Consider the following 26,410-nt stretch of genomic DNA (forward strand, 5'->3'; position numbering starts at 1 on the left):
TTGGGCCGAAGGGTAGGTAATCTAATCATAATCATTCACGATGATTTGTGCTGTTAATTCATCTACTTTGTTATGAATACTACGAGCATTCAGGTAAAGCACCTTAAGGCTAATTTTCTTATCCTCATGTATTCCAACACCTCTAGTAATATGTCCAAAGTTATCCTTCCTTTTTGCTTCATTCCTAGTCTGCCTCGAACTTAAGCCCTGCACAATGCTTATCTTTGACAAGCAGCAAGTTCACCCAGCATGAACAGTGCAACAAAAAAAATATCAAAGGGTATACAAAGAGATGGAGGGAACGATATTATGATAGAATTGGAAGGAGAAATAATGCACCCAGGCCCCTCTAAAGGCGACCTGGTATTGATTAAGTATCAACTGGGCGATGACCACTATCAACTTGGGTTCTTAATGAACAAAGAACCATCCAGTTCGGGAACAGGCCCTTCAATCCACTAAACTGCACTGACACTCGACACCTTTCTGAACTCAAACCTTTTCCCTCAATGCTGTCCATATCCCCCTATTCCCTGTCTATTCATGTATCAGGCAAGATGCCTCTTAAATATTCCTATTATATTCACCCACCACCACCTCCTCTGGCAGCACATTCCAGGCATTTACCAGCCTCTGTGTAAAGAACCTGCCTCTCACTGCTTCTTTATACTTACTGTCTTTTGTTTTAAACCTGTCTTGTGTAATTGTCCCATGTAACTGCCATTTCTACCCTGGGAAAAAGACTCCAACTATCCATTCTATCCATGCCTCACCCAGTTTTGTTTCCTACTATCAGATCATCCCTCAACCACCGATGTCAAGTGAAAACAAGTTTGTCCAATCACTCCTCATAGCTAACAGCCTCTTATTCCAGGCAACATCCTGGTAAACGGTCCATATCCTCTCCAAAGCCTTTATTCTTCTGGCAGAGCGGTGACCAGAACTATACAATATTCCAGATGTAGTCTAACTCAATTGAACTTGTCACTTTGTATACTCTGCTCTGACTGATGAAGACAAGCATGCCATATGCCATATGTTGACCACCATATCCACTTGTGTTGCCACTTTCAGGAAACTGTGGACTTGTCCACCTAGATCACTCTGTATATGTTAATGCTTCTAGTGTTTCTGCCATTTACGGTATACTTCCCTTCTGCATTAAACATTCCAAAATGAGGCATCTCACATTGTGCAGCCTAGATTCCATCTGCCATTTCTCTCCCTAAGTCTCCAGCCTATCTGTATCCACTGGCAGTCCCCTGTCACTATCAGCAACTGCAACTTTACTCATCAGGCCACCTACATTCTCGTCCACATCTTTAACAATATTACAAACAACACTGAACCCTGCAGAATACCACTGGCCACAGATTCCTAGTCAAAAAACACCCGTCCACTACTACAGTCTTCTGTGACTAAGCCAATGGATCCCATATGATATCACTCTCTGTATCAGGCTGCCATGAGGGACCTTGTCAAAGCCCTTGCCAAAGTCCATGTAGACAACATCTACAGCCCTCCCATTCATCAACCATCTTTGTCACTTCCTTAAGAAACAGTCAAGTTTGTGAGACACGACCTTCCGATGCTGCTGATCACTACTAAGTCCATCTTCTTCCAAATGTGAGTCCATCCTATCTCTGAATCTTCTCCAATAATTTCCCTACCACTGACATAAAGCTCACCAGCTTGCAGTTTCCCAGATTATCCCTTTTGCCCTTCTTAAACAAAGGAACAGTGTTGGCTATTCTCCAGTCCTCTGGGATCTCTCCTGTGACAGAGGATACAAAGATTTCATACAAGGCACCAGCAAGTTCCTCACCAGCTTTCCTCAGCATTTTGGGGGAGATCCCATCCAGTCCTAGGACTATTTTAATGCTTTTCAAAACATCCAACACCTCTTCCCTTTGTATGTTGACATGCCCAAGAATATCAACATAGCCCTCCAGAGTTTCACCATCCACAAGGCTGTATCCAAATAGCTAGTTCTCCCTACATTCCATGTGATCTAACCTTGCTAACTTGTCTACCATGAGGGACCTTGTTGAACATCTTACTGAAGTCCATATGGATCACGTCCACCACTCTACCATCATTAATCCTCTTTGTTACTTCTTCAAAAAACTCAATCAAATTCATGAGTCATGATTTCCCACGCACAAAGTCACATTGACTATCTCTAATCAGTCCTGGCCTTTCCAAACACATGTAAATCCTGCCCACAGAGGGTGGTAGGGGAAGTTTGCTTTTCAAACTGGAGGCCTGTGACCAGTGGTGTGCTACACGGATCGGTTCTGGGTCCACAACTTTTCATCATTTATCTCAATGATTTGGATGTGAACAGCGGATGTATAGTTAGTAAGATTGCAGATGACACCAAAATTGGAGGGGTAGTGAACAGTGAAGAAAACTACCTCAAAGTCCAATGGGGCCTTGATCAGATGGTTGAAACTTTATTGCTGGAACAGCACAGCAGGTCAGGCAGCATCCAGGGAACAGGAGATTCGACGTTTCGGGCACAGGCCCTTCTTCAGGAATGAGCAGAGAGTGTTCAGCAGGAGAAGATAAAAGGTAGGGAGGAGGGACTTGGAGGAGGGGCGTTGGACATGTGATAGGTGGAAAGAGGTCAAGGTGAGGGTGATAGGTCGGAGTAGGATGGAGGCGGAGAGGTCAAGAAGAAGACTGCAGGTCAGGAAGGCGGTGCCGGGCTGGAGGGATCCGGCTGAGACAAGGTGGGGGGAGGGGGGATGAAGAAACTGGTGAAGTCCAAGTTCATCCCCTGCGGTTGGAGGGTTCCCAGTCGGAAGATAAGACGCTCCTCCTCCGACCGTCGGGTTGTTGTGGTTTGGCGGTGGATGAGTCCAATGACCTGCATATCCTCGGTGGAGTGGGAGGGGGAGTTGAAATGCTGTGCTACAGGTTGGTTGGGTTGGTTCGTCCGGGTGGCCCAGAGGTGCTCTCTGAATCGCTCCGCAAGTAGGCGGCCTGTCTCCCCAATATAGAGGAGGCCACACCGGCTGCAGCGGATGCAGTAGATGATGTGGGTGGAGGTGCAGGTGAATCTGTGGCGGATATGGAAGTTTCCTTTGGGGCCTTGGAGAGAAGTGAGGGGGGAGGTGTGGGCGCAAGTGTTGCATCTCCTGCGGTTGCAAGGGAAGGTGCCGGGAGTGGAGGTTGGGTCGGTGGGTGGTGTGGATCTGACAAGGGAGTCGCGGAGGGAGTGGTCTCTACGGAAAGCTGATAGGGGAGGGGAGGGAAATATATCCTTGGTGCTGGGGTCTATTTGGAGGTGGCGGAAGTGACGGCGGATGATGCGCTGTACATGGAGATTGGTGGGGTGGTAGGTGAGGACCAGTGGGGTTCTGTCCTGGTGGCGGTTGGAGGGGCGGGGCTCAAGGGCGGAGGAGCGGGAAGTGGAGGAGATGCGGTGGAGGGCACCGTCGACCACGTCGGGGGGGAAATTGCGGTCCTTGAAGAAGGAGGCCATCTGTGTTGTACGTATTTTGAACTGGTCCTCCTGGGAGCAGATGCGGCGGAGACGTGTTTGTATTGTGTTTGTATTGTGTTGTATTGTGTTTGTATTGTGTTTGTATTGTGTTGTATTGTGTTTGTATTGTGTTTGTGTTGTGTTGTATTGTGTTTGTATTGTGTTTGTGTTTGTATTGTGTTTGTATTTGTATTGTGTTTGTATTGTGTTTGTATTTGTATTGTGTTTGTATTGTGTTGTATTGTGTTTGTATTGTGTTGCATTGTGTTTGTATTGTGTTGTATTGTGTTTGTATTGTGTTTGTGTTTGTATTGTGTTTGTATTTGTATTGTGTTGTATTGTGTTTGTATTGTGTTGTATTGTGTTTGTATTGTGTTTGTATTTGTATTGTGTTTGTATTTGTATTGTGTTTGTATTGTGTTGCATTGTGTTTGTATTGTGTTGTATTGTGTTTGTATTGTGTTTGTATTTGTATTGTGTTTGTATTTGTATTGTGTTTGTATTGTGTTGTATTGTGTTTGTGTTTGTATTGTGTTTGTATTTGTATTGTGTTTGTATTGTGTTGTATTGTGTTTGTGTTTGTATTGTGTTTGTATTTGTATTGTGTTTGTATTGTGTTGTATTGTGTTTGTGTTTGTATTGTGTTTGTATTTGTATTGTGTTTGTATTGTGTTTGTATTGTGTTTGTATTGTGTTGCATTGTGTTGCATTGTGTTGTATTGTGTTGTATTGTGTTTGTATTGTGTTGCATTGTGTTGCATTGTGTTGTATTGTGTTGCATTGTGTTTGTATTGTGTTGCATTGTGTTGTATTGTGTTTGTATTGTGTTTGTATTGTGTTGCATTGTGTTGTATTGTGTTGTATTGTGTTTGTATTGTGTTGTCTGTGTTGTCTGTGCCCTGGTCACTTGTGTTGGTTTGTTCTGAATGAGGTGAAGCTGGAATTAGTGAATTGGAATGGAGTCAGTTAAAGTTGTTAAGGCCCTCTTTTTGGCAGCACAGTGGTAGTGACCTTCCCCCTGGACCTGGAGTCCTGAGTTCAGGTCCTACCTGCTGCATGGGTATGAGATAATATCTCTGAACGGTTAATGAGAAAAATAAGTTAAGTTTAAAAAATCAATTAAAGTAGTTATTGAGTTCTGTCACATGTTGCTGAGCTGCCTCATATTGAGGGGCATAGAGCTGTGCCATGTTGCATTGTTATACTAACACAAGCTTATGTTACATAATATTGTGTTTTGTACTCACGCTAAGAAAAGGTTGAATCTTCCACTTTTCCTGACTGGACTGCTGTGTGTGCCCTCAGCATCTTTCAAAAAATGTGGTGCTGGAAAAGCACAGCCGGTCAGGCAGCATCCAAGGAGCAGGAGACATTCCTGATCAAGGGCTTATGCTTGAATGTCAACTCTCTTGCTCCTCATATGCTGCCTGACCAGCTGTGCTTTTTCAGCACCACATTTTTTGACTCTGATCTCCAGCATCTGCAGTCCTCACTTTCTACTCACCATCTTTTAGCTCATCTCACCTGCTTCCAAGAGGAAACAGGCACCAGCTCAACACCCCACCCCAATCCACGAAACCCCCACTCCATCCACCCTTACCTTCACCATCGCACTCAACCCAACCTCTCCCCCAGTGGGAGAGTGGGGGCCAGTTTCCTGGTTATGATCCAGAACTCTGGTAGGTGCAGATGTGGTGGAATCTCTGGCGCCTTACTCATCTTGTCTCTCACAGTGTGAAATCACCCCAGGCAATAATTTCCCTGGATGGAATCCACTTGCTGTCCTTTGTGTGACCTGTTTGGATTATTATTGGTGAGATCTTGCTGTGTCAGTAACAGACTTCTCAAACCTTCTCTTCACAGGGTTTCCAAGGAAAGACTGGGCCACCCGGTCCTCCTGGAGTGGTTGGCCCCCAGGTGAGTACAAATTCCTTCAGAATTCATTTCAGAATCTCCAAAAGAATTTCTAATCATAGAGTAAAAGTTGAGTAGTAGGCACTGTAAATTGGGGTCAGAGTTTGAGTGTGAAACCACTGAAAGCTTCTATGATTGCTCAGATTTTGTGTGGGGATCTCCCACAGAAATCTGTGACTGTTACATTGAATCATGTTCATGGTTTAATGTCAAGTGGAAGGAATATGGTCCAGTTCAGTGTCAACATAAACCTCATTCCTGATGTTGACAATTTATCAAATTCAGCCCTGCTCACTTAAACTGCAGAGTTAACTTTATAACTTCAGATTATGTCATGTAACAATTAGCATTTTAATCAAACATGTCCCCCAGTAATTGTTAGCAGCTGAAGTCTGGTTGAGCATCTTCAGATTTACCCACCCACAGGGCACGATCCGGCCAGAAACTGCATTTGAGCAGAATGAATTCATCCCCCTTCTATTGATTCAAACAATTTAGATCACTCTCTGCACAGCTTCTTAATCAACATAGGCTCGTTTTGTAAAGGAGGATATGGGTTTTTACACAAAAATATAACGACAAACTCTTGATGTTGGAAATCTGGAAAAAAACAGAAATTACTGGAGAAAGTCAGCAGGTCTGGCAGCATCTGTGGAGAAAGAAACAGACTTAATGTTTCAAAGCCAGTGCCCCTTCTTCAGAACAGAATGGGTTTTTACACTTTGAATATTGTAAAAACATCCGACAGCAATTCAGAAGGGGAGAAGAAATCAGAGTTAGTGCTGGAAGAGTGGCCTTCCAGGGAATGGGTCCTTGAAAGTTTGCCGTGGGTAGTGGGAGGTTTTGGGGGATGGTCATGGGGATTGGGAGGCTGTCACTGTGTCTCACTGTATTTCTGACTTGCTGCTCTGTCAGGGTCCCACAGGAGAGACTGGCTCCCTCGGTGAGCGTGGCCACCCAGGGCCCCCTGGTCCTCCTGGCGAGCAAGGACTGCCAGGATCCGCTGGGAAAGAAGGTGCAAAGGTGAGTGAAACATCAGGTGGTGGAACTCCTGAAGGTAATTTGTCTAAATTTAACACTCGGACTCAGTCTAATTCACTGGCCAATGTCAGAATGTCACTTCTGAGAGTAAGCAAACAGGAAATGGAAAAATAGGGGTATAAACAGTAGCTAAACTAAACATTGACTTCATAGTGACAGATACAAGGAACACCAGCATCTACTAGTTCCCCTCCAAGCCATGCCCTCAGCACTGACCATCCGACAGTGCGACACTCCCTCAGCACTGACCCTTCGACAGTGTGGCACTCCCTCAGCACTGACCCTCCGACAGTGCGACACTCCCTCAGCACTTACCCTCCGACAGTGTGGCACTCCCTCAGCACTGACCCTCGGACAGTGCAGCACGCCATCAGCAATGACCCTCCGACAGTGCGACACTCCCTCAGCACTGACCCTTCGACAGTGTGGCACTCCCTCAGCACTGACCCTCGGACAGTGCAGCACGCCATCAGCAATGACCCTCCGACAGTGCCCACTCCCTCAGCACTGACCTTCCGACAGTGCCCACTCCCTCAGCGCTGACCCTCTGACAGTGCCCACTCCCTCAGCACTGACCCTCTGACAGTGCCCACTCCCTCAGCACTGACCCTCCCGACAGTGCCCACTCCCTCAGCACTGACCCTCCGACAGTGCCCACTCCCTCAGCACTGACCCTCTGACAGTGCCCACTCCCTCAGCACTGACCCTCCGACAGTGCAGCACTCCCTGAGCACTGACCCTCCAACAGTGCCCACTCCCTCAGCACTGACCCTCCCGACAGTGCGACACTCCCTCAGCACTGACCCTCCGACAGTGCCCACTCCCTCAGCACTGACCCTCCGACAGTGCCCACTCCCTCAGCACTGACCCTCCGACAGTGCAGCACTCCCTGAGCACTGACCCTCCAACAGTGCCCACTCCCTCAGCACTGACCCTCCGACAGTGCGGCACTCCCTCAGCACTGACCCTCCAACAGTGCCCACTCCCTCAGCACTGACCCTCCGACAGTGCCCACTCCCTCAGCACTGACCCTCCGACAGTGCAGCACTCCCTGAGCACTGACCCTCCAACAGTGCCCACTCCCTCAGCACTGACCCTCCGACAGTGCCCACTCTCTCAGCACTGACCCTCCGACAGTGCGGCACTCCCTCAGCACTGACCCTCCGACAGTGCCCACTCCCTCAGCACTGACCCTCCGACAGTGCGGCACTCCCTCAGCACTGACCCTCCGACAGTGCCCACTCCCTCAGCGCTGACCCTCCGACAGTGCGGCGCTCCCTCAGCACTGACCCTCCGACAGTGCCCACTCCCTCAGCACTGACCCTCCGACAGTGCGGCGCTCCATCAGCACTGACCCTCTGACAGTGCCCACTCCCTCAGCACTGACCCTCCGACAGTGCCCACTCCCTCAGCACTGACCCTCCGACAGTGCCCACTCCCTCAGCGCTGACCCTGTGACAGTTGAGGAAGATGAGTATTGTCACTGAGCCATTGCTTAGATTCAACAGAAACATGGAGGAGAAGGGGGTTTTGGTGTTGATATTGTTTCACATGGAATGAGTTTGGATGGGGAGTGTTGACTCGCTCCCTGGTAGAGTTAGTTCTCTGTTGAATGCTTGCTGCTGATTAACATTGTCGTTCCTCTCGGTGCCCATCAGGGAGATCCTGGTCCTGCTGGCCCACCTGGGAAGGATGGTCCTCCTGGCCTCCGAGGATTCACTGGTGAACGTGGACTCCCTGGACCCCTTGTAAGTAGCTCAATCTTCACTCTTTCATCTTCACTTCTCATTGTTCACTTTCATTCTTCAATTCTTTTGTCCTTGCATGTCAAAGACTGTACTCACCTCTAGCTGACTCATCACAATATCCTGCAAGATAATTACAAAGTAAGATTCAGTTCTGAAGCATTACAAAATATTAAAGCATCAGCGATTTAGGTAAACAAGCGTCAGAGGTACAGAGTAACGCTTCCTGTGTACTGTCCCCATCAATACTCGGGCAGCACAGTGGCTTAGTGGTTAACATTGCTGCCTCACAGGGACCCGCAGGAGATGGGGGAGATTTTTCATGAATATTTCTCCTCAGTGTTTACTGAGGAGTGAATTATGGATGGTAAGGAAATAAGGCAAGCAAGTAGGGATATTTGGATCGCATACATATTACCAGAGAGGAGGTATTTGCAGCTTTAAAGTATATTAAGGTGGATAAATCCTCTGGGCCTGATCAAGTCCATCCTTGGATGTTGTGGGAGGTTAGGGAAGAAATTGCAGAGGCCCTTGCAGAGATTTTCACTTCATCTTTAGCCACTGGTAAAGTTCCAGAAGACTGGAGGGTAGTTACTGTTGTTCCATTAGAGTTTTTCGAAGAGATACCAAGAGGATGGATGAAGGTAGGGCAGTGAATGTTGCCTGTACAGACTTCAAGAAGACCTTTGACACAGTCCCACATGGCAAGCTAGCCATGACGGTTAGGTCGCATAGGATCCAGGGAGAACTAACCAATTGGAGTCAAAATTGACTCGATGATCAGAAGCAGAGAGAGATGGTTGAAGGTTGTTTCCCTGACTGGAGGCCCCTATGAATAGTGGTGTGCCACAGGGGACAGTGCTGGGACCTTTTGTTCTGGATGTAAATGTACAAGGCGTGATTAGTAAGTTTGCGGATGATACAAAGTTAGGAGGTATTGTTGATAGTGAGGAGGGTTATCAAAAATTACAGAGGGATCTTGATCAAATGGGGAAGTGGGCTGAGGATTGCAAATGCAGTTCAATACAGATAAGTATGAGATGTTGCACTTTGGAAAGTCAAACCAAGGTAGGACTTATACAGTAAATGGTAAGGTCCTGAGGAGTGTTGCTCAACAGAGGGAGCTCGGAGTACAAGTACATAGTTCTTTGAAACAGCACAGGTAGACAGGGCGGTGGAGAAGGCTTTTAGCATGTTGGCCTTCATCGGTCGAGGCATTGAGTATAGGAATTGGGACGTTCTGTTACTGTTGGATAACCCATTGGTGAGGCTGCACTTGGAGTATTGTGTACAGTTTTGGTCACCTGTTATAGGAAAGACACAATTCAAGTGGAAAGAGTGCAAAGATGATTTACGAGGATGTTGCCTGGTCTAGTAGGCCTGAGTTATAGGGGGAGGTTGGCCAGGATTGGACTTTATTCCTTGGAACATAGGAGAATGAGGGGCGACCTCGTTGAGGTGTATAAAATCATGGGGGGCATAGACAGGCTGAATGCATACAGTCTTTTTCCCAGGGATAGGGAATTGAAAACAAGAGGGCATAGTGACAGTGAGGCAAGGAATAGGGAGAGAGTGGAGTTGAACACGTCGCTGCAAGGATGGTGTAGGAGGGAGGGCTTCAGGTATTTGGACAATTGGACTGCATTCTGGGGAAGGTGGGGCCTGTACAAGCAGGACGGGTTGCACCTGAACCAGAAGGGCACCAATATCCTGGGAGGTAGGTTTGCTAGCACTCTTCGGGGGGGTTTAAACTAATTTGGCAGGGGGATGGGATCCGGACTTGTAGTCCAGCAAGTAGGTTAGCTGTTTGTCAGGATGTCCAAGAATGTAGGGAGGCTGTGGAGAAGGTAGCACTGACAGGGAATACTTGCGGACACAGAGATGGGTTCAACTGCGTATACTTCAACGCAAGGAGTATCAGAAATAAGGTGGGTGAACTTAAGGCGTGGAACGGTACTTGGGACTACGATGTTGTGGCCATCACGGAAACGTGGATAGAAGAGGGACAGGAATGGTTGTTGGAGGTTCCTGGTTACAGATGTTTCAGTAAGATTAGGGGGTGTGGTAAAAAAGGAGGGGGTGTGGCGTTGCTAATTAGAAATGGTATAACGGCTGCAGAAAGGCAGTTCGAGGGGTTTCTGCCTCTGGAGGTAGTATGGGCTGAAGTCAGAAATAGGAAAGGAGCAGTCACCTTGTTGGGTATTTACTATAGGCCCCCCAATAGCAGCAGAGATGTGGAGAAACAGATTGGGAAACAGATTTTGGAAAGGTGCAGAAGCCGCAGGGTAGTAGTCATGGGCGATTTCAACTTCCCAAATATTGATTGGAAGCTCTTTAGATCAAGTAGATTGGATGGGGCGGTGTTTGTGCAGTGTGTACAGGAAGCTTTTCTAACTCAGTATGTAGATTGTCCGACCAGAGGGGAGGCCATTTTGGATTTGGTACTTGGTAACGAACCGGGACAAGTGGTGGGATTGTTAGTGGGTGAACATTTTGGTGATGGTGACCACAATTCTGTGACTTTCACCTTGGTTATGGAGAGAGATAGGTGCGTGCAACAGGGTAGGTTTTACAATTGGGGGAAGGGTAAATACGATGCTGTAAGACAGGATCTGAGGAACATAAGTTGGGAGCATAGGCTGTCAGGGAAGGATGTCGTGGAAATGTGGAACCTTTTCAAGGAACAGATACGACGTGTCCTTGATATGTATGTACCTGTCAGGCAGGAAAGAGATGGTTGTGGGAGGGAACCTTGGTTGACGAGCGAGGTTGAATGTCTTGTAAAGAGGAAGAAGGAGGCTTATATAAGGTTGAGGAAACAAGGTTCAGACATAGCATTGGAGGGATACAGGATAGCCAGGAGGGAGCTGAAGAAAGGGATTAGGAGAGCTAAGAGAGGGCATGAAAAATCTTTGGCGGGTGGGATCAAGGATAACCCCAAGGCATTTTATGCGTATGTGAGAAACATGAGAATGACGAGAACGAGGGTAGGTCCGATCAAGGACAGTAGTGGGAGACTGTATATTGAGTCGGAAGAGATAGGAGAGGTCTTGAATGAGTACTTTTCTTCAGTATTTGCAAACGAGAGGGACCGTATTGTTGAAGAGGAGAGTGTGAAATGGACTGGTAAGCTAGAAGAGATACTTGTTCGGAAGGAAGATGTGTTGGGCATTTTGAACAACTTGAGGATAGACAAGTCCCCCGGACCTGACGGGATATATCCTAGGATTATGTGGGAAGCAAGAGAGGAAATTGCAGAGCCGTTGGCAATGATCTTTCCGTCTTCACTGTCAATGGGGGTGGTACCAGGGGACTGGAGAGTGGCGAATGTTGTGCCCCTGTTCAAAAAAGGGAACAGGGATAACCCCAGGAATTACAGGCCAGTTAGTCTTACTTTGGGGGTAGGCAAAGTAATGGAAAGGGTACTGAGGGATAGGATTTATGAGTATCTGGAAAGCCACGGCTTGATTAGGGACAGCCAGCACGGATTTGTGAGGGTAGGTCTTGCAGAATAGAATGCAGAATACAGTGTTAACGGTAGGGTTCTTAGTCAGGTGGAGGAGCAGAGGGATCTTGGGGTCTGTGTTCATAGCTCTTTGAAAGTTGCCACTCAGGTGGATAGAGTTTGTAAGAAGGCCTATGGTGTATTAGCGTTCATTAGCAGAGGGATTGAATTCAAGAGTCGTGAGGTGATGTTGCAGCTGTACAGGACCTTGGTTAGGCCACATTTGGAGTACTGTGTGCAGTTCTGGTCGCCTCACTTTAGGAAAGATATGGAAGCTTTGGAGAGGGTGCAGAGAAGATTTACCAGGATGTTGCCTGGAATGGAGAATAGGTCGTACGAGGATAGGTTGAGAGTGCTAGGCCTTTTCTCGTTGGAACGGCGAAGGATGAGGGGTGACTTGATAGAGGTTTATAAGATGATCAGAGGAATAGATAGAGTAGACAGTCAGAGACTTTTTCCCCGGGTACCACAGAGTGTTACAAGGGGACATAAATTTAAGGTGAAGGGTGGGAGGTATAGGGGGGAGTCAGGGGTGGGTTCTTTACCCAGAGAGTGGTGGGGGTATGGAATGCACTGCCTGTGGGAGTGGCAGAGTCAGAATCATTGGTGACCTTTAAGTGGCAATTGGATAGGTACATGGATGGGTGCTTAAGCTAGGACAAATGTTCAGCACAACTTCGTGGGCCGAAGGGCCTGTTCAGTGCTGTATTGTTCTATGTTCTATGTTCTATAGGTTTAAGGTGAGAGGGGAAAGATCTGAGGGGCAACTTCTTCACACAGAGAGTGGTGCATGAATGGAACGGGCTGCTAGAGGAAGTGGTTGAGGCAGGTACAATAGCAACATTTAAAAAACATTTTGATAGGTTTATGGATGGGAAGGGTTTAGAGGGACATGGACCAAATGTGGGCAATTGGAACTAGCTGAGTAAGCAGCATGGTACAGTTTGGGCTGAAGGGCCTGTTTCCATGCTGTATGACTCTATGACCCAGGTTCGATTCCAGCCTCAGGCAACCGTCTGTGTGGAGTTTTAACATTTTCCCCGTGTCTGTGTGGGTTTCGTCTGGGTGCTCCGGTTCCTCCCACAGTCCAAAGATGTGCAGGTTAGGAAGGTCAGCCATGCTAAACTGCCTGTAGTGTTCAGGATGTGCAGGTTGGGTGGGGCGGCCATGCTAAACTGCCCTTAGTGTTCAGGATGTGCAGGTTGGGTGGGGCGGCCAGGCTAAACTGCCCTTAGTGTTCAGGATGTGCAGGTTGGGTGGGGCGGCCAGGCTAAACTGGCCGTAGTGTTCAGGATGTGCAGGTTGGGTGGGGCGGCCACGCTAAACTGCCTGTAGTGGTTCAGGATGTGCAGGGTGGGTGGGTTGGCCATGCTAAACTGCCCGTAGTGTTCAGGATGTGCAGGTAAGTTGGGTCGGCCATGCTAAACTGCCCATATTGGTTCATGATGTGCAGATAAGGTGGGGGGGACATGTTAAACTGCCCATAGTTTTCAGGATGTGCAGGTTAGGTGGGTTGGCCATGCTAAACTGCCCGTAGTGTTCAGGATGTGCCGGTTAGGTGGGTTGGCCATGCTAAACTGCCCATATTGGTTCAGGATGTGCAGGTTAGGTGGGGTCGGCCATGCTAAACTGCCCATAGTGTTCAGGATGTGCAGATAAGGTGGGGCAGCCATGCTAAACTGCCCATAGTTTTCAGGATGTGCAGGTTAGGTGGGTTGGCCATGTTAAACTGCCCATAGTGTTCAGGATGTGCAGGTTAGGTGGGTCAGCCATGTTAAACTGCCCGTAGTGGTTCAGGATGTGCAGGTTAGGTGGGTCAGCCATGTTAAACTGCCTGTAGTGTTCAGGATGTGCAGGTTAGTTGCGTTTGCCATGCTAAACTGCCCATAGTTTTCTGGATGTGCAGGTTGGGTGGGTTGGCCATGTTAAACTGCCCGTAGTGGTTCAGGATGTGCAGGTTAGGTGGGTCAGCCATGCTAAACTGCCCGTAGTGTTCAGTATGTGCAGATAAGGTGGGTCGGCCATGCTAAACTGCCCATAGTTTTCTGGATGTGCAGGTTGGGTGGGTTGGCCATGTTAAACTGCCCATAGTGTTCAGTATGTGCAGGTTAGGTGGGTTGGCCATGCTAAACTGCCCGTAGTGTTCAGGATGTGCAGGTAGGTGGGTTGGCCGTGCTAAACTGCCCGTAGTGTTCAGGATGTGCAGGTAGGTGGGTTGGCCATGCTAAACTGCCCATAGTGTTCAGTATGTGCCGGTTCGGTGGGTTGGCCATGCTAAACTGCCCATAGTGTTCAGTATGTGCCGGTTGGGTGGGTTGGCCATGCTAAACTGCCCGTAGGAGAAAGTGAGGTCTGCAGATGCTGGAGATCAGAGATGGAAATGTGTTGCTGGAAAAGCGCAGCAGGTCAGGCAGCATCTAGGGAACAGGAGAATCAACAATTCGGGCATTAGCCCTTCTTCAGGATGTGCAGACTAAACTGCCCGTAGGGTACAGGATGTGCAGGTTGGGTGGGTAGGCCATGCTAAACTGCCTGTAGTGTTCAGGATGTGCAGGTTGGGTGGGTTGGCCATGCTAAACTGCCCGTAGTGTTCAGGATTTGCCAGTTGGGTGGGTCGACCATGCTAAACTGCCCATAGTGGTTTAGGATGTGCTATTGGGTGGGTTGGCCATGCTAAACTGCCCGTATTGTACAGGATGTGCAGGTTGAGAGGGTTGGCCGTGCTATACTGTCCGTAGTGTACAGGATGCGCAGGTAAGGTGGGTTGGCCATGCTAAACTGCCCATAGTGTTCAGGATGTGCAGGTTAGGTGCGTTTGCCATGCTAAACTGCCCATAGTTTCTGGATGTGCAGGTTGGGTGGGTTGGCCATGCTAAACTGCCCGTAGTGTACAGGTTGTGCAGTTTGAGTGGGTTGGCCATGCTAAACTGCCCGTAGTGGTTCTGGATGTGCCAGTTGGGTGGGTTGGCCATGCTAAACTGCCCATAGTGTTCAGGATGTGCAGGTTCGGTGGGTCGGCCATGTTAAACTGCCCGTAGTGTTCAGGATGTGCAGGTTAGGTGGGTCGGCCATGTTAAACTGCCCGTAGTGTTCAGGATGTGCAGGTTAGGTGAGTTGGCCATGCTAAACTGCCCGTAGTGTTCAGGATGTGCAGGTTAGGTGGGTTGGCCATGCTAAACTGCCCGTAGTGTTCAGGATGTGCAGGTTAGGTGGGTTGGCCATGCTAAACTGCCCGTAGTGTTCAGGATGTGCAGGTTAGGTGGGTTGGCCATGCTAAACTGCCCGTAGTGTTCAGGATGTGCAGGTTAGGTGGGTTGGCCATGCTAAACTGCCCGTAGTGTTCAGGATGTGCAGGTTAGGTGGGTTGGCCATGTTAAACTGCCCGTAGTGTTCAGGATGTGCAGGTTAGGTGGGTTGGCCATGCTAAACTGCCCGTAGTGTTCAGGATTTGCCAGTTGGGTGGGTCGACCATGCTAAACTGCCCATAGTGGTTTAGGATGTGCTATTGGGTGGGTTGGCCATGCTAAACTGCCCGTATTGTACAGGATGTGCAGGTTGAGAGGGTTGGCCGTGCTATACTGTCCGTAGTGTACAGGATGCGCAGGTAAGGTGGGTTGGCCATGCTAAACTGCCCGTAGTGTTCAGGATGTGCAGGTTAGGTGCGTTTGCCATGCTAAACTGCCCATAGTTTCTGGATGTGCAGGTTGGGTGGGTTGGCCATGCTAAACTGCCCGTAGTGTACAGGTTGTGCAGTTTGAGTGGGTTGGCCATGCTAAACTGCCCGTAGTGGTTCTGGATGTGCCAGTTGGGTGGGTTGGCCATGCTAAACTGCCCATAGTGTTCAGGATGTGCAGGTTCGGTGGGTCGGCCATGCTAAACTGGCTGTAGAGTTCACAATGTGCAGGTTGGGTGCGTCAGCCATGTTAAACTGCCCGTAGTGGTTCAGGATGTGCAGATTAGATTTTTTTTTAGATTAGATTACAGTGTAGAAACAGGCCCTTCGGCCCAACAAGTCCACACCGACCCGCCGAAGCGAAACCCACCCATACCCCTACATTTACCCCTTACCTAACACTACGGGCAATTTAGTATGGCCAATTCACCTGACCCTGCACATCTTTTGTGATGTGGGAGGAAACCGGAGCACCCGGAGGAAACCCACGCAGACACGGGGAGAACGTGCAAACTCCACACAGTCAGTCGCCTGAGTCGGGAATTGAACCCGGGTCTCTGGCGCTGTGAGGCAGCAGTGCTAACCACTGTGCCACCGTGCCGCCCACCGTGCCGTGCAGGTTAGGTGGGTCAGCCATGCTAAACTGCCTGTAGTGTTCAGGATGTGCAGGTTAGTTGCGTTTGCCATGCTAAACTGCCCATAGTTTTCTGGATGTGCAGGTTGGGTGGGTTGGCCATGTTAAACTGCCTGTAGTGTTCAGGATGTGCAGGTTAGGGGGTTTGGCCATGCTAAACGATCCATAGAGTTCAGGATGTGCAGGTTAGGTGGGTCGGCCATGCTAAACTGCCCGTAGTGTTCAGGATGTGCAGGTAGGTGGGTTGGCCATGCTAAACTGCCCATAGTGTTCAGTATGTGCCGGTTGGGTGGGTTGGCCATGCTAAACTGCCCATAGTGTTCAGTATGTGCCGGTTGGGTGGGTTGGCCATGCTAAACTGCCCGTAGGAGAAAGTGAGGTCTGCAGATGCTGGAGATCAGAGATGGAAATGTGTTGCTGGAAAAGCGCAGCAGGTCAGGCAGCATCTAGGGAACAGGAGAATCGACGTTTCGGGCATTAGCCCTTCTTCAGGATGTGCAGACTAAACTGCCCGTAGGGTACAGGATGTGCAGGTTGGGTGGGTAGGCCATGCTAAACTGCCCATAGTGTTCAGGATGTGCAGGTTAGGTGGGTTGGCCATGCTAAACTGCCCATAGTGTTCAGTATGTGCAGGTTAGGTGGGTTGGCCATGCTAAACTGCCCATAGTGTTCAGGATGTGCAGGTTAGGTGGGTTGGCCATGCTAAACTGCCCATAGTGTTCAGGATTTGCCAGTTGGGTGGGTCGGCTATGCTAAACTGCCCATAGTGGTTTAGGATGTGCTGATTGGGAGGATTGGCCATGCTAAACTGCCCGTATTGTACAGGATGTGCAGGTTGAGAGGGTTGGCCATGCTATACTGCCCGTAGTGTTCAGGATGTGCAGGTAAGGTGGGTAGGCCATGCTAAACTGCCCATAGTGTTCAGGATGTGCAGGTAAGGTGGGTAGGCCATGCTAAACTGCCCGTAGTGTTCAGGATGTGCAGGTTAGGTGGGTTGGCCATGCTAAACTGCCCGTAGTGTTCAGGATGTGCAGGTAGGTGGGTTGGCCATGCTAAACTGCCCGTAGTGTTCAGGATGTGCAGGTTGGGTGGGTCGGCTATGCTAAACTGCCCATAGTGGTTTAGGATGTGCTGATTGGGAGGATTGGCCATGCTAAACTGCCCGTATTGTACAGGATGTGCAGGTTGAGAGGGTTGGCCATGCTATACTGCCCGTAGTGTTCAGGATGTGCAGGTAAGGTGGGTAGGCCATGCTAAACTGCCCATAGTGTTCAGGATGTGCAGGTAAGGTGGGTAGGCCATGCTAAACTGCCCATAGTGTTCGGGATGTGCAGGTTAGGTGGGTTGGCCATGCTAAACTGCCCATAGTGTTCGGGATGTGCAGGTTAGGTGGGTTGGCCATGCTAAACTGCCCATAGTGTTCAGGATTTGCCAGTTGGGTGGGTCGGCTATGCTAAACTGCCCATAGTGGTTTAGGATGTGCTGATTGGGAGGATTGGCCATGCTAAACTGCCCGTATTGTACAGGATGTGCAGGTTGAGAGGGTTGGCCATGCTATACTGCCCGTAGTGTTCAGGATGTGCAGGTAAGGTGGGTAGGCCATGCTAAACTGCCCATAGTGTTCAGGATGTGCAGGTAAGGTGGGTAGGCCATGCTAAACTGCCCATAGTGTTCGGGATGTGCAGGTTGGGTGGGTTGGCCATGCTAAACTGCCCGTAGTGTTCAGGATGTGCAGGTTGGGTGGGTTGGCCATGTTAAACTGCCCGTAGTGTTCAGGATGTGCAGGTTAGGTGGGTTGGCCATGCTAAACTGCCCGTAGTGTTCAGGATGTGCAGGTTGGGTGGGTTGGCCATGTTAAACTGCCCGTAGTGTTCAGGATGTGCAGGTTAGGTGGGTTGGCCATGCTAAACTGCCCGTAGTGTTCAGGATGTGCAGGTTAGGTGGGTTGGCCATGCTAAACTGCCCGTAGTGTTCAGGATGTGCAGGTTAGGTGGGTTGGCCATGCTAAACTGCCCGTAGTGTTCAGGATGTGCAGGTTGGGTTGGTTGGCCATGCTAAACTGCCCGTAGTGTTCAGGATGTGCAGGTTGGGTGGGTTGGCCATGCTAAACTGGCTGTAGAGTTCAGGATGTGCAGGTTGGGTTGGTTGGCCATGTTAAACTGCCTGTAGTTGTCAGGCTGTGCAGGTTAGGTGAGTTGGCCATGCTAGACTGCCCATAGTGTTCAGGATGAGCCAGTTGGGTGGGTCGGCCATGCTAAACTGCCCGTAGTGGTTTAGGATGTGCAGGTTGGGTGGGTTGGCCATGCTAAACTGCCCGTAGTGTTCAGGATGTACAGGTTGGGTGGGTTGGCCATGTTAAACTGCCTGTAGTGTTCCGGATGTGCAGATTGTGTGGGTTGGCCATGTTAAATTGCCCATAGTATTCAGGATGTGCAGGTAAGGTGGGTCGGCCATGCTAAACTGCCTGTAGTGTTCAGGATGTGCAGGTTCGGTGAATTGGCCATGCTAAACTGCCCATATTGGTTCAGGATGTGCAGGTTGGGTGGGTTGTCCATGCTAAACTACTGTAGAGTTCAGGATGTGCAGGTTAGGTGGGTTGGCCATGCTCAACTGCCCGTAGTGGTTCAGGATGTGCAGGTTAGGTGGGTTGGCCATGCTAAACTGCCCATAGTTTTCTGGATGTGCAGGTTGGGTGGGTTGGCCATGCTGAGCTGCCCGTAGTGTTCAGGATGTGCAGGTTGGGTGGGTTGGCCATGCTAAACTGCCCGTAGTGGTTCAGGATGTGCAGGTTGGGTGGGTCGGCCATGTTAAACTGCCCGTACTGGTTCAGGATGTGCAGCTTAGGTGGGTTGGCCATGCTAAACTGCCCGTACTTGTTCAGGATGTGCTGGTTGGGTGGGTTGGCCATGCTAAACTGCCCGTAGTGTTCAGGATGTGCAGGCTGGGTGGGTTGGCCATGTTAAACTGCCCGTAGTGGTTCAGGATGTGCAGGTTGGGTGGGTTGGCCATGCTAAACTGCCCGTAGTGGTTCAGGATGTGCAGGTTGGGTGGGTTGGCCATGCTAAACTGCCCGTAGTGGTTCAGGATGTGCAGGTTAGGTGGGTCGGCCATGCTAAACAGCCTGTAGAGTTCAGGATGTGCAGGTTGGGTGGGTTGGCCATGCTAAACTGCCCGTACTGGTTCAGGATGTGCAGGTTAGGTGGGTCGGCCATGCTAAACAGCCCGTACTGGTTCAGGATGTGCAGGTTGGGTGGGTTGGCCATGCTAAACAGCCTGTAGAGTTCAGGATGTGCAGGTTGGGTGGGTTGGCCATGCTAAACTGCCGGTAGTGGTTCAGGATGTGCAGGTTAACTCAATTGGCCACGCTAAACTGCCTGTAGAGTTCAGGATGTGCAGGTTGGGTGGGTTGGCCATACTCAACTGCCCGTAGTGTTCAGGATGTGCAGGTTAGGTGGGTTGGCCATGCTCAACTGCCCATAGTGTTCAGGATTTGCCAGTTGGGTGGGTCGGCCATGCTAAACTGCCCGTATTGTACAGGATGTGCAGGTTGAGAGGGTTGGCCATGCTAAACTGCCCGTATTGTACAGGATGTGCAGGTTGAGAGGGTTGGCCATGTTAAACTGCCTGTAGTGTTCAGGATGTGCAGGTTAGGTGCGTTTGCCATGCTAAACTGCCCATAGTTTCTGGATGTGCAGGTTAGGTGGGTTGGCCATGCTAAACTGCCCGTAGTGGTTCTGGATGTGCAAGTTGGGTGGGTTGGCCATGCTAAACTGCCCATAGTGTTCAGGCTGTGCAGGTAAGGTGGGTTGGCCATGCTAAACTGCCCGTAGTGTTCAGGATATGCAGGTTGGGTGGGTTGGCCATGCTCAACTGCCCGTAGTGTTCAGGCTGTGCAGGTTAGGTGGGTCGGCCATGCTAAACTGCCCATAGTGTTCAGGATTTGCCAGTTGGGTGGGTCGACCATGCTAAACTGCCCATAGTGGTTTAGGATGTGCTGATTGGGTGGATTGGCCATGCTAAACTGCCCGTATTGTACAGGATGTGCAGGTTGAGAGGGTTGGCCGTGCTATACTGCCCGTAGTGTACAGGATGTGCAGGTTGAGAGGGTTGGCCGTGCTATACTGCCCGTAGTGTTCAGGATGTGCAGGTTAGGTGGGTCGGCCATGCTAAACTGCCCGTAGTGGTTCAGGATGTGCAGGTTGGGTGGGTTGGCCATGCTAAACTGCCCGTAGTGGTTCAGGATGTGCAGGTTAGGTGCGTCAGCCATGTTAAACTGCCTGTAGTGTCAGGATGTGCAGGTTAGGTGGGTCAGCCATGTTAAACTGCCCGTAGTGTTCAGGATGAGCCAGTTGGGTGGGTTGGCCATGCTAAACTGCCCGTAGTGGTTCAGGATGTGCAGGTTGGGTGGGTTGGCCATGCTAAACTGCCCGTAGTGGTTCAGGATGTGCAGGTTAGGTGCGTCAGCCATGTTAAACTGCCTGTAGTGTCAGGATGTGCAGGTTAGGTGGGTCAGCCATGTTAAACTGCCTGTAGTGTTCAGGATGTGCAGGTTAGTTGCGTTTGCCATGCTAAACTGCCCATAGTGTTCAGGATGTGCAGGTTAGGTGGGTTGGCCATGTTGAACTGCCTGTAGTGTTCAGGATGTGCAGGTTAGGGGGTTTGGCCATGCTAAACTGCCCGTAGTGTTCAGGATGTGCAGGTAGGTGGGTTGGCCATGCTAAACTGCCCATAGTGTTCAGGATGTGCAGGTAGGTGGGTTGGCCATGCTAAACTGCCCATAGTGTTCAGGATGTGCAGGTAGGTGGGTTGGCCATGCTAAACTGCCCATAGTGTTCAGGATGTGCAGGTAGGTGGGTTGGCCATGCTAAACTGCCCATAGTGTTCAGGATGTGCAGGTAGGTGGGTTGGCCATGCTAAACTGCCCGTAGTGTTCAGGATGTGCAGGTAGGTGGGTTGGCCATGCTAAACTGCCCGTAGTGTTCAGTATGTGCCGGTTGGGTGGGTTGGCCATGCTAAACTGCCCATAGTGTTCAGTATGTGCCGGTTGGGTGGGTTGGCCATGCTAAACTGCCCATAGTGTTCAGTATGTGCCGGTTGGGTGGGTTGGCCATGCTAAACTGCCCATAGTGTTCAGTATGTGCCGGTTGGGTGGGTTGGCCATGCTAAACTGCCCGTAGGAGAAAGTGAGGTCTGCAGATGCTGGAGATCAGAGATGGAAATGTGTTGCTGGAAAAGCGCAGCAGGTCAGGCAGCATCTAGGGAACAGGAGAATCAACATTTCGGGCATTAGCCCTTCTTCAGGATGTGCAGACTAAACTGCCCGTAGGGTACAGGATGTGCAGGTTGGGTGGGTAGGCCATGCTAAACTGCCCAGAGTGTTCAGGATGTGCAGGTTGGGTGGGTTGGCCATGCTAAACTGCCCGTAGTGTTCAGGATGTGCAGGTTAGGTGCGTCGGCCATGCTAAACTGCCCATAGTGTTTAGGATGTGCAGGTAAGGTGGGTCGGCCATGCTAAACTGCCCATAGTGTTCAGGATGTGCAGGTTAGGTGGGTTGGCCATGCTAAACTGCCTGTAGAGTTCAGGATGTGCAGGTTAGGTGAATTGGCCATGCTAAACTGCCCATATTGGTTCAGGATGTGCAGGTTGGGTGGGTTGTCCATGCTAAACTGCCTGTAGAGTTCAGGATGTGCAGGTTAGGTGGGTTGGCCATGCTCAACTGCCCATAGTGTTCAGGATGTGCAGGTTAGGTGGGTTGGCCATGCTAAACTGCCCGTAGTGGTTCTGGATGTGCCAGTTGGGTGGGTAGGCCATGCTAAACTGCCCATAGTGTTCAGGCTGTGCAGGTAAGGTGGGTTGGCCATGCTAAACTGCCCGTAGTGTTCAGGCTGTGCAGGTTAGGTGGGTCGGCCATGCTAAACTGCCCGTAGTGTTCAGGATGTGCAGGTTAGGTGGGTTGGCCATGCTAAACTGCCCATAGTGTTTAGGATGTGCAGGTAAGGTGGTTCGGCCATGCTAAACTGCCCATAGTGTTCAGGATTTGCCAGTTGGGTGGGTCGACCATGCTAAACTGCCCATAGTGGTTTAGGATGTGCTGATTGGGTGGGTTGGCCATGCTAAACTGCCCGTATTGTACAGGATGTGCAGGTTGAGAGGGTTGGCCATGCTAAACTGCCCGTAGTGTACAAGATGTGCAGGTAAGGTGGGTTGGCCATGCTAAACTGCCCATAGTTTCTGGATGTGCAGGTTGGGTGGGTTGGCCATGCTAAACTGCCCGTAGTGTACAGGTTGTGCAGTTTGAGTGGGTTGGCCATGCTAAACTGCCCGTAGTGGTTCTGGATGTGCCAGTTGGGTGGGTTGGCCATGCTAAACTGCCCATAGTGTTCAGGATGTGCAGGTTAGGTGGGTCGGCCATGCTAAACTGCCCGTAGTGTTCACAATGTGCAGGTTGGGTGCGTCAGCCATGCTAAACTGCCCGTAGTGGTTCAGGATGTGCAGGTTAGGTGGGTCAGCCATGCTAAACTGCCCGTAGTGTTCACAATGTGCAGGTTGGGTGCGTCAGCCATGTTAAACTGCCCGTAGTGGTTCAGGATGTGCAGGTTAGGTGGGTCAGCCATGTTAAACTGCCCGTAGTGGTTCAGGATGTGCAGGTTAGGTTGGTCGGCCATGTTAAACTGCCTGTAGTGTTCAGTATGTGCAGGTTGGGTGGATTGGCCATGCTGAACTGCCCGTAGTGGTTCAGGATGTGTAGGTTAGGTGGGTCAGCCATGTTAAACTGCCTGTAGTGTTCAGGATGTGCAGGTTAGTTGCGTTTGCCATGCTAAACTGCCCATAGTTTTCTGGATGTGCAGGTTGGGTGGGTTGGCCATGCTAAACTGCCCATAGTGTTTAGGATGTGCAGGTAAGGTGGGTCGGCCATGCTAAACTGCCCGTAGTGTTCAGTATGTGCAGATAAGGTGGGTCGGCCATGCTAAACTGCCCGTAGTGTTCAGGATGTGCAGGTTAGGTGGGTTGGCCATGCTAAACTGCCCATAGTGTTCAGGATGTGCAGATAAGGTGGGTAGGCCATGCTAAACTGCCCATAGTGTTTAGGATGTGCAGGTTAGGTGGGTCGGCCATGCTAAACTGCCCATAGTGTTCAGGATGTGCAGATAAGGTGGGTCGGCCATGCTAAACTGCCCATAGTGTTTAGGATGTGCAGGTTAGGTGGGTCGGCCATGCTAAACTGCCCATAGTGTTCAGGATGTGCAGGTTAGGTGAATTGGCCATGCTAAACTGCCCATATTGGTTCAGGATGTGCAGGTTAGGTGGGTTGGCCATGCTAAACTGCCTGTAGAGTTCAGGATGTGCAGGTTAGGTGGGTTGGCCATGCTCAACTGCCCATAGTGTTCAGGATTTGCCAGTTGGGTGGGTCGGCCGTGCTAAACTGCCCATAGTGGTTTAGGATGTGCTGATTGGGAGGGTTGGCCATGCTAAACTGCCCGTATTGTACAGGATGTGCAGGTTGAGAGGGTTGGCCATGCTATACTGCCCGTAGTGTTCAGGATGTGCAGGTAAGGTGGGTCGGCCATGCTAAACTGCCCATAGTGTTCAGGATGTGCAGGTTAGGTGCGTTTGCCATGCTAAACTGCCCATAGTTTCTGGATGTGCAGGTTGGGTGGGTTGGCCATGCTAAACTGCCCGTAGTGTACATGTTGTGCAGTTTGAGTGGGTTGGCCATGCTAAACTGCCCGTAGTGGTTCTGGATGTGCCAGTTGGGTGGGTTGGCCATGCTAAACTGCCCATAGTGTTCAGGATGTGCAGGTTAGGTGGGTCGGCCATGCTAAACTGCTCAGAGTGTTCAGGATGTGCAGGTTGGGTGGGATGTCCATGCTAAACTGGCCGTAGTGTTCAGGGTGTGACGGTTGGGTGGGTTGGCCATGCTAAACTGCCTGTAGAGTTCAGGATATGCAGGTTAGGTGGGTCGGCCATGCTAAACTGCTCAGAGTGTTCAGGATGTGCAGGTTGGGTGGGATGTCCATGCTAAACTGCCCGTAGTGTTCATGATGTGCAGGTTAGGTGGGTCGGCCATGCTCAACTGCCCATAGTGTTCAGTATGTGCAGGTTAGGTGGGTTAGGTGGGTTGGCCATGCTCAACTGCCCATAGTGTTCAGTATGTGCAGGTTAGGTGGGTTGGCCATGCTAAACTACCTGTAGTGTTCAGGATGTGCAGGTTGAGTGGGTTGGCCATGCTAAACTGCCCGTAGTGGTTCAGAATGTGCAGGTTGGGTGGGTTGGCCATGCTAAACTGCCCGTAGTGTTCAGGATGTGCAGGTTGGGTGGGTTGGCCATGCTAAACTGCCCGTAGTGTTCAGGATGTGCAGGTTAGGTGGATTCGGCCATGCTAAACTGCCCGTAGTGTTCAGGATGTTCGGGTTGGGTGGATTGACCATGTTAAACTGCCCATAGTGTTCAGGATGTGCAGGTTAGGTGGGTTGGCCATGTTAAACTGCCCATAGTGTTCAGTATGTGCAGGTTGGGTGGGTTGGCCATGCTAAACTGCCCGTAGTGTACAAGATGTGCACGTTGGGTGGGTTGGCCATGCTAAACTGACCGTAGTCATTCAGGATGTGCAGGTTAGGTGGGTTGGCCAAGTTAAACTGCCCATAGTGTTCAGGATGTGTAGGTTGGGTGGGTTGGCCATGCTAAACTGCCCATAGTTTTCAGGATGTGCAGGTTGGGTGGGTTGGCCATGCTAAACTGCCCAGAGTGTTCAGGATGTGCAGGTTGGGTGGGTTGCCCATGCTAAACTGCCCGTAGTGTTCAGGATGTGCAGGTTAGGTGCGTCGGCCATGCTAAACTGCCCATAGTGTTTAGGATGTGCAGGTTAGGTGGGTTGGCCATGCTAAACTGCCCATAGTGTTCAGGATGTGCAGGTTAGGTGGGTTGGCCATGCTAAACTGCCTGTAGAGTTCAGGATGTGCAGGTTAGGTGAATTGGCCATGCTAAACTGCCCATATTGGTTCAAGATGTGCAGGTTGGGTGGGTTGTCCATGCTAAACTGCCTGTAGAGTTCAGGATGTGCAGGTTAGGTGGGTTGGCCATGCTCAACTGCCCGTAGTGTTCAGGATGTGCAGGTTAGGTGGGTTGGCCATGCTAAACTGCCCGTAGTGTTCAGTATGTGCAGGTTAGGTGGGTCGGCCATGCTAAACTGCCCATAGTGGTTTAGGATGTGCTGATTGGGTGGGTTGGCCATGCTAAACTGCCCTTAGTGTTCAGGATGTGCAGGTTGGGTGGGTCGGCCATGCTCAACTGCCTGTAGTGTTCAGGATGTGCAGTTTCGGTGGTTCGGCCATGCTAAACTGCCCGTAGTGTTCATGATGTGCAGGTTAGGTGGGTCGGCCATGCTAAACTGCCCATAGTGTTCAGGGTGTGACGGTTGGGTGGGTTGGCCATGCTAAACTGCCTGTAGAGTTCAGGATATGCAGGTTAGGTGGGTTGGCCATGCTCAACTGCCCATAGTGTTCAGTATGTGCAGGTTAGGTGGGTTAGGTGGGTTGGCCATGCTCAACTGCCCATAGTGTTCAGTATGTGCAGGTTAGGTGGGTTAGGTGGGTTGGCCATGCTCAACTGCCCATAGTGTTCAGTATGTGCAGGTTAGGTGGGTTGGCCATGCTAAACTACCTGTAGTGGTTCAGAATGTGCAGGTTGGGTGGGTTGGCCATGCTAAACTGCCCGTAGTGTTCAGGATGTGCAGGTTAGGTGGGTCGGCCATGTTAAACTGCCCGTAGTGTTCACAATGTGCAGGTTAGGTGGGTTAGGTGGGTTGGCCATGCTAAACTGCCCATAGTGTTCAGGATGTGCAGGTTGGGTGGGTTGGCCATGCTAAACTGCCCGTAGTGGTTCAGAATGTGCAGGTTGGGTGGGTTGGCCATGCTAAACTGCCCGTAGTGTTCAGGATGTGCAGGTTGGGTGGGTTGGCCATGCTAAACTGCCCGTAGTGTTCAGGATGTGCAGGTTGGGTGGGTTGGCCATGCTAAACTGCCCGTAGTGTTCAGTATGTGCAGGTTAGGTGGGTTGGCCATGCTAAACTGCCCGTAGTGTTCAGGATGTGCAGGTTGGGTGGGTTGGCCATGCTAAACTGCCCGTAGTGTTCAGGATGTGCAGGTTAGGTGGGTTGGCCATGCTAAACTGCCCGTAGTGTTCAGGATGTGCAGGTTGGGTGGGTTGGCCATGCTAAACTGCCCGTAGTGTTCAGGATGTGCAGGTTGGGTGGGTTGGCCATGCTAAACTGCCCGTAGTGTTCAGGATGTGCAGGTTGGGTGGGTTGGCCATGCTAAACTGCCCGTAGTGGTTCAGGATGTGCAGGTTGGGTGGGTTGCCCATGCTAAACTGCCCGTAGTGTTCAGGATGTGCAGGTTAGGTGGGTTG

At 50.4% G+C, this 26,410-nt stretch overlaps 1 protein-coding gene across 2 annotated transcripts in view; it reads left to right on the forward strand.

Moving 5' to 3' along the window:
- The window catches only part of col5a1 (procollagen, type V, alpha 1), a 653,133-nt gene that overhangs the window by 483,487 nt on the left and 143,236 nt on the right, over positions 1 to 26,410 (forward strand). For both annotated transcript variants that reach the window (XM_087998144.1, XM_087998143.1), the window contains exons 38-40: positions 5,354 to 5,407; positions 6,320 to 6,427; positions 8,104 to 8,193. In XM_087998144.1, coding sequence (XP_087854270.1) covers positions 5,354 to 5,407; positions 6,320 to 6,427; positions 8,104 to 8,193 — 252 coding nt within the window. The remainder of the gene's footprint in view (positions 1 to 5,353; positions 5,408 to 6,319; positions 6,428 to 8,103; positions 8,194 to 26,410) is intronic.

This window comes from Chiloscyllium plagiosum, unplaced genomic scaffold, assembly GCF_037043375.1.
Source record: "Chiloscyllium plagiosum isolate Xiang-an unplaced genomic scaffold, Cpla_swu_hap1 HiC_scaffold_21, whole genome shotgun sequence".
Classification (NCBI taxonomy): domain Eukaryota; kingdom Metazoa; phylum Chordata; class Chondrichthyes; order Orectolobiformes; family Hemiscylliidae; genus Chiloscyllium; species Chiloscyllium plagiosum.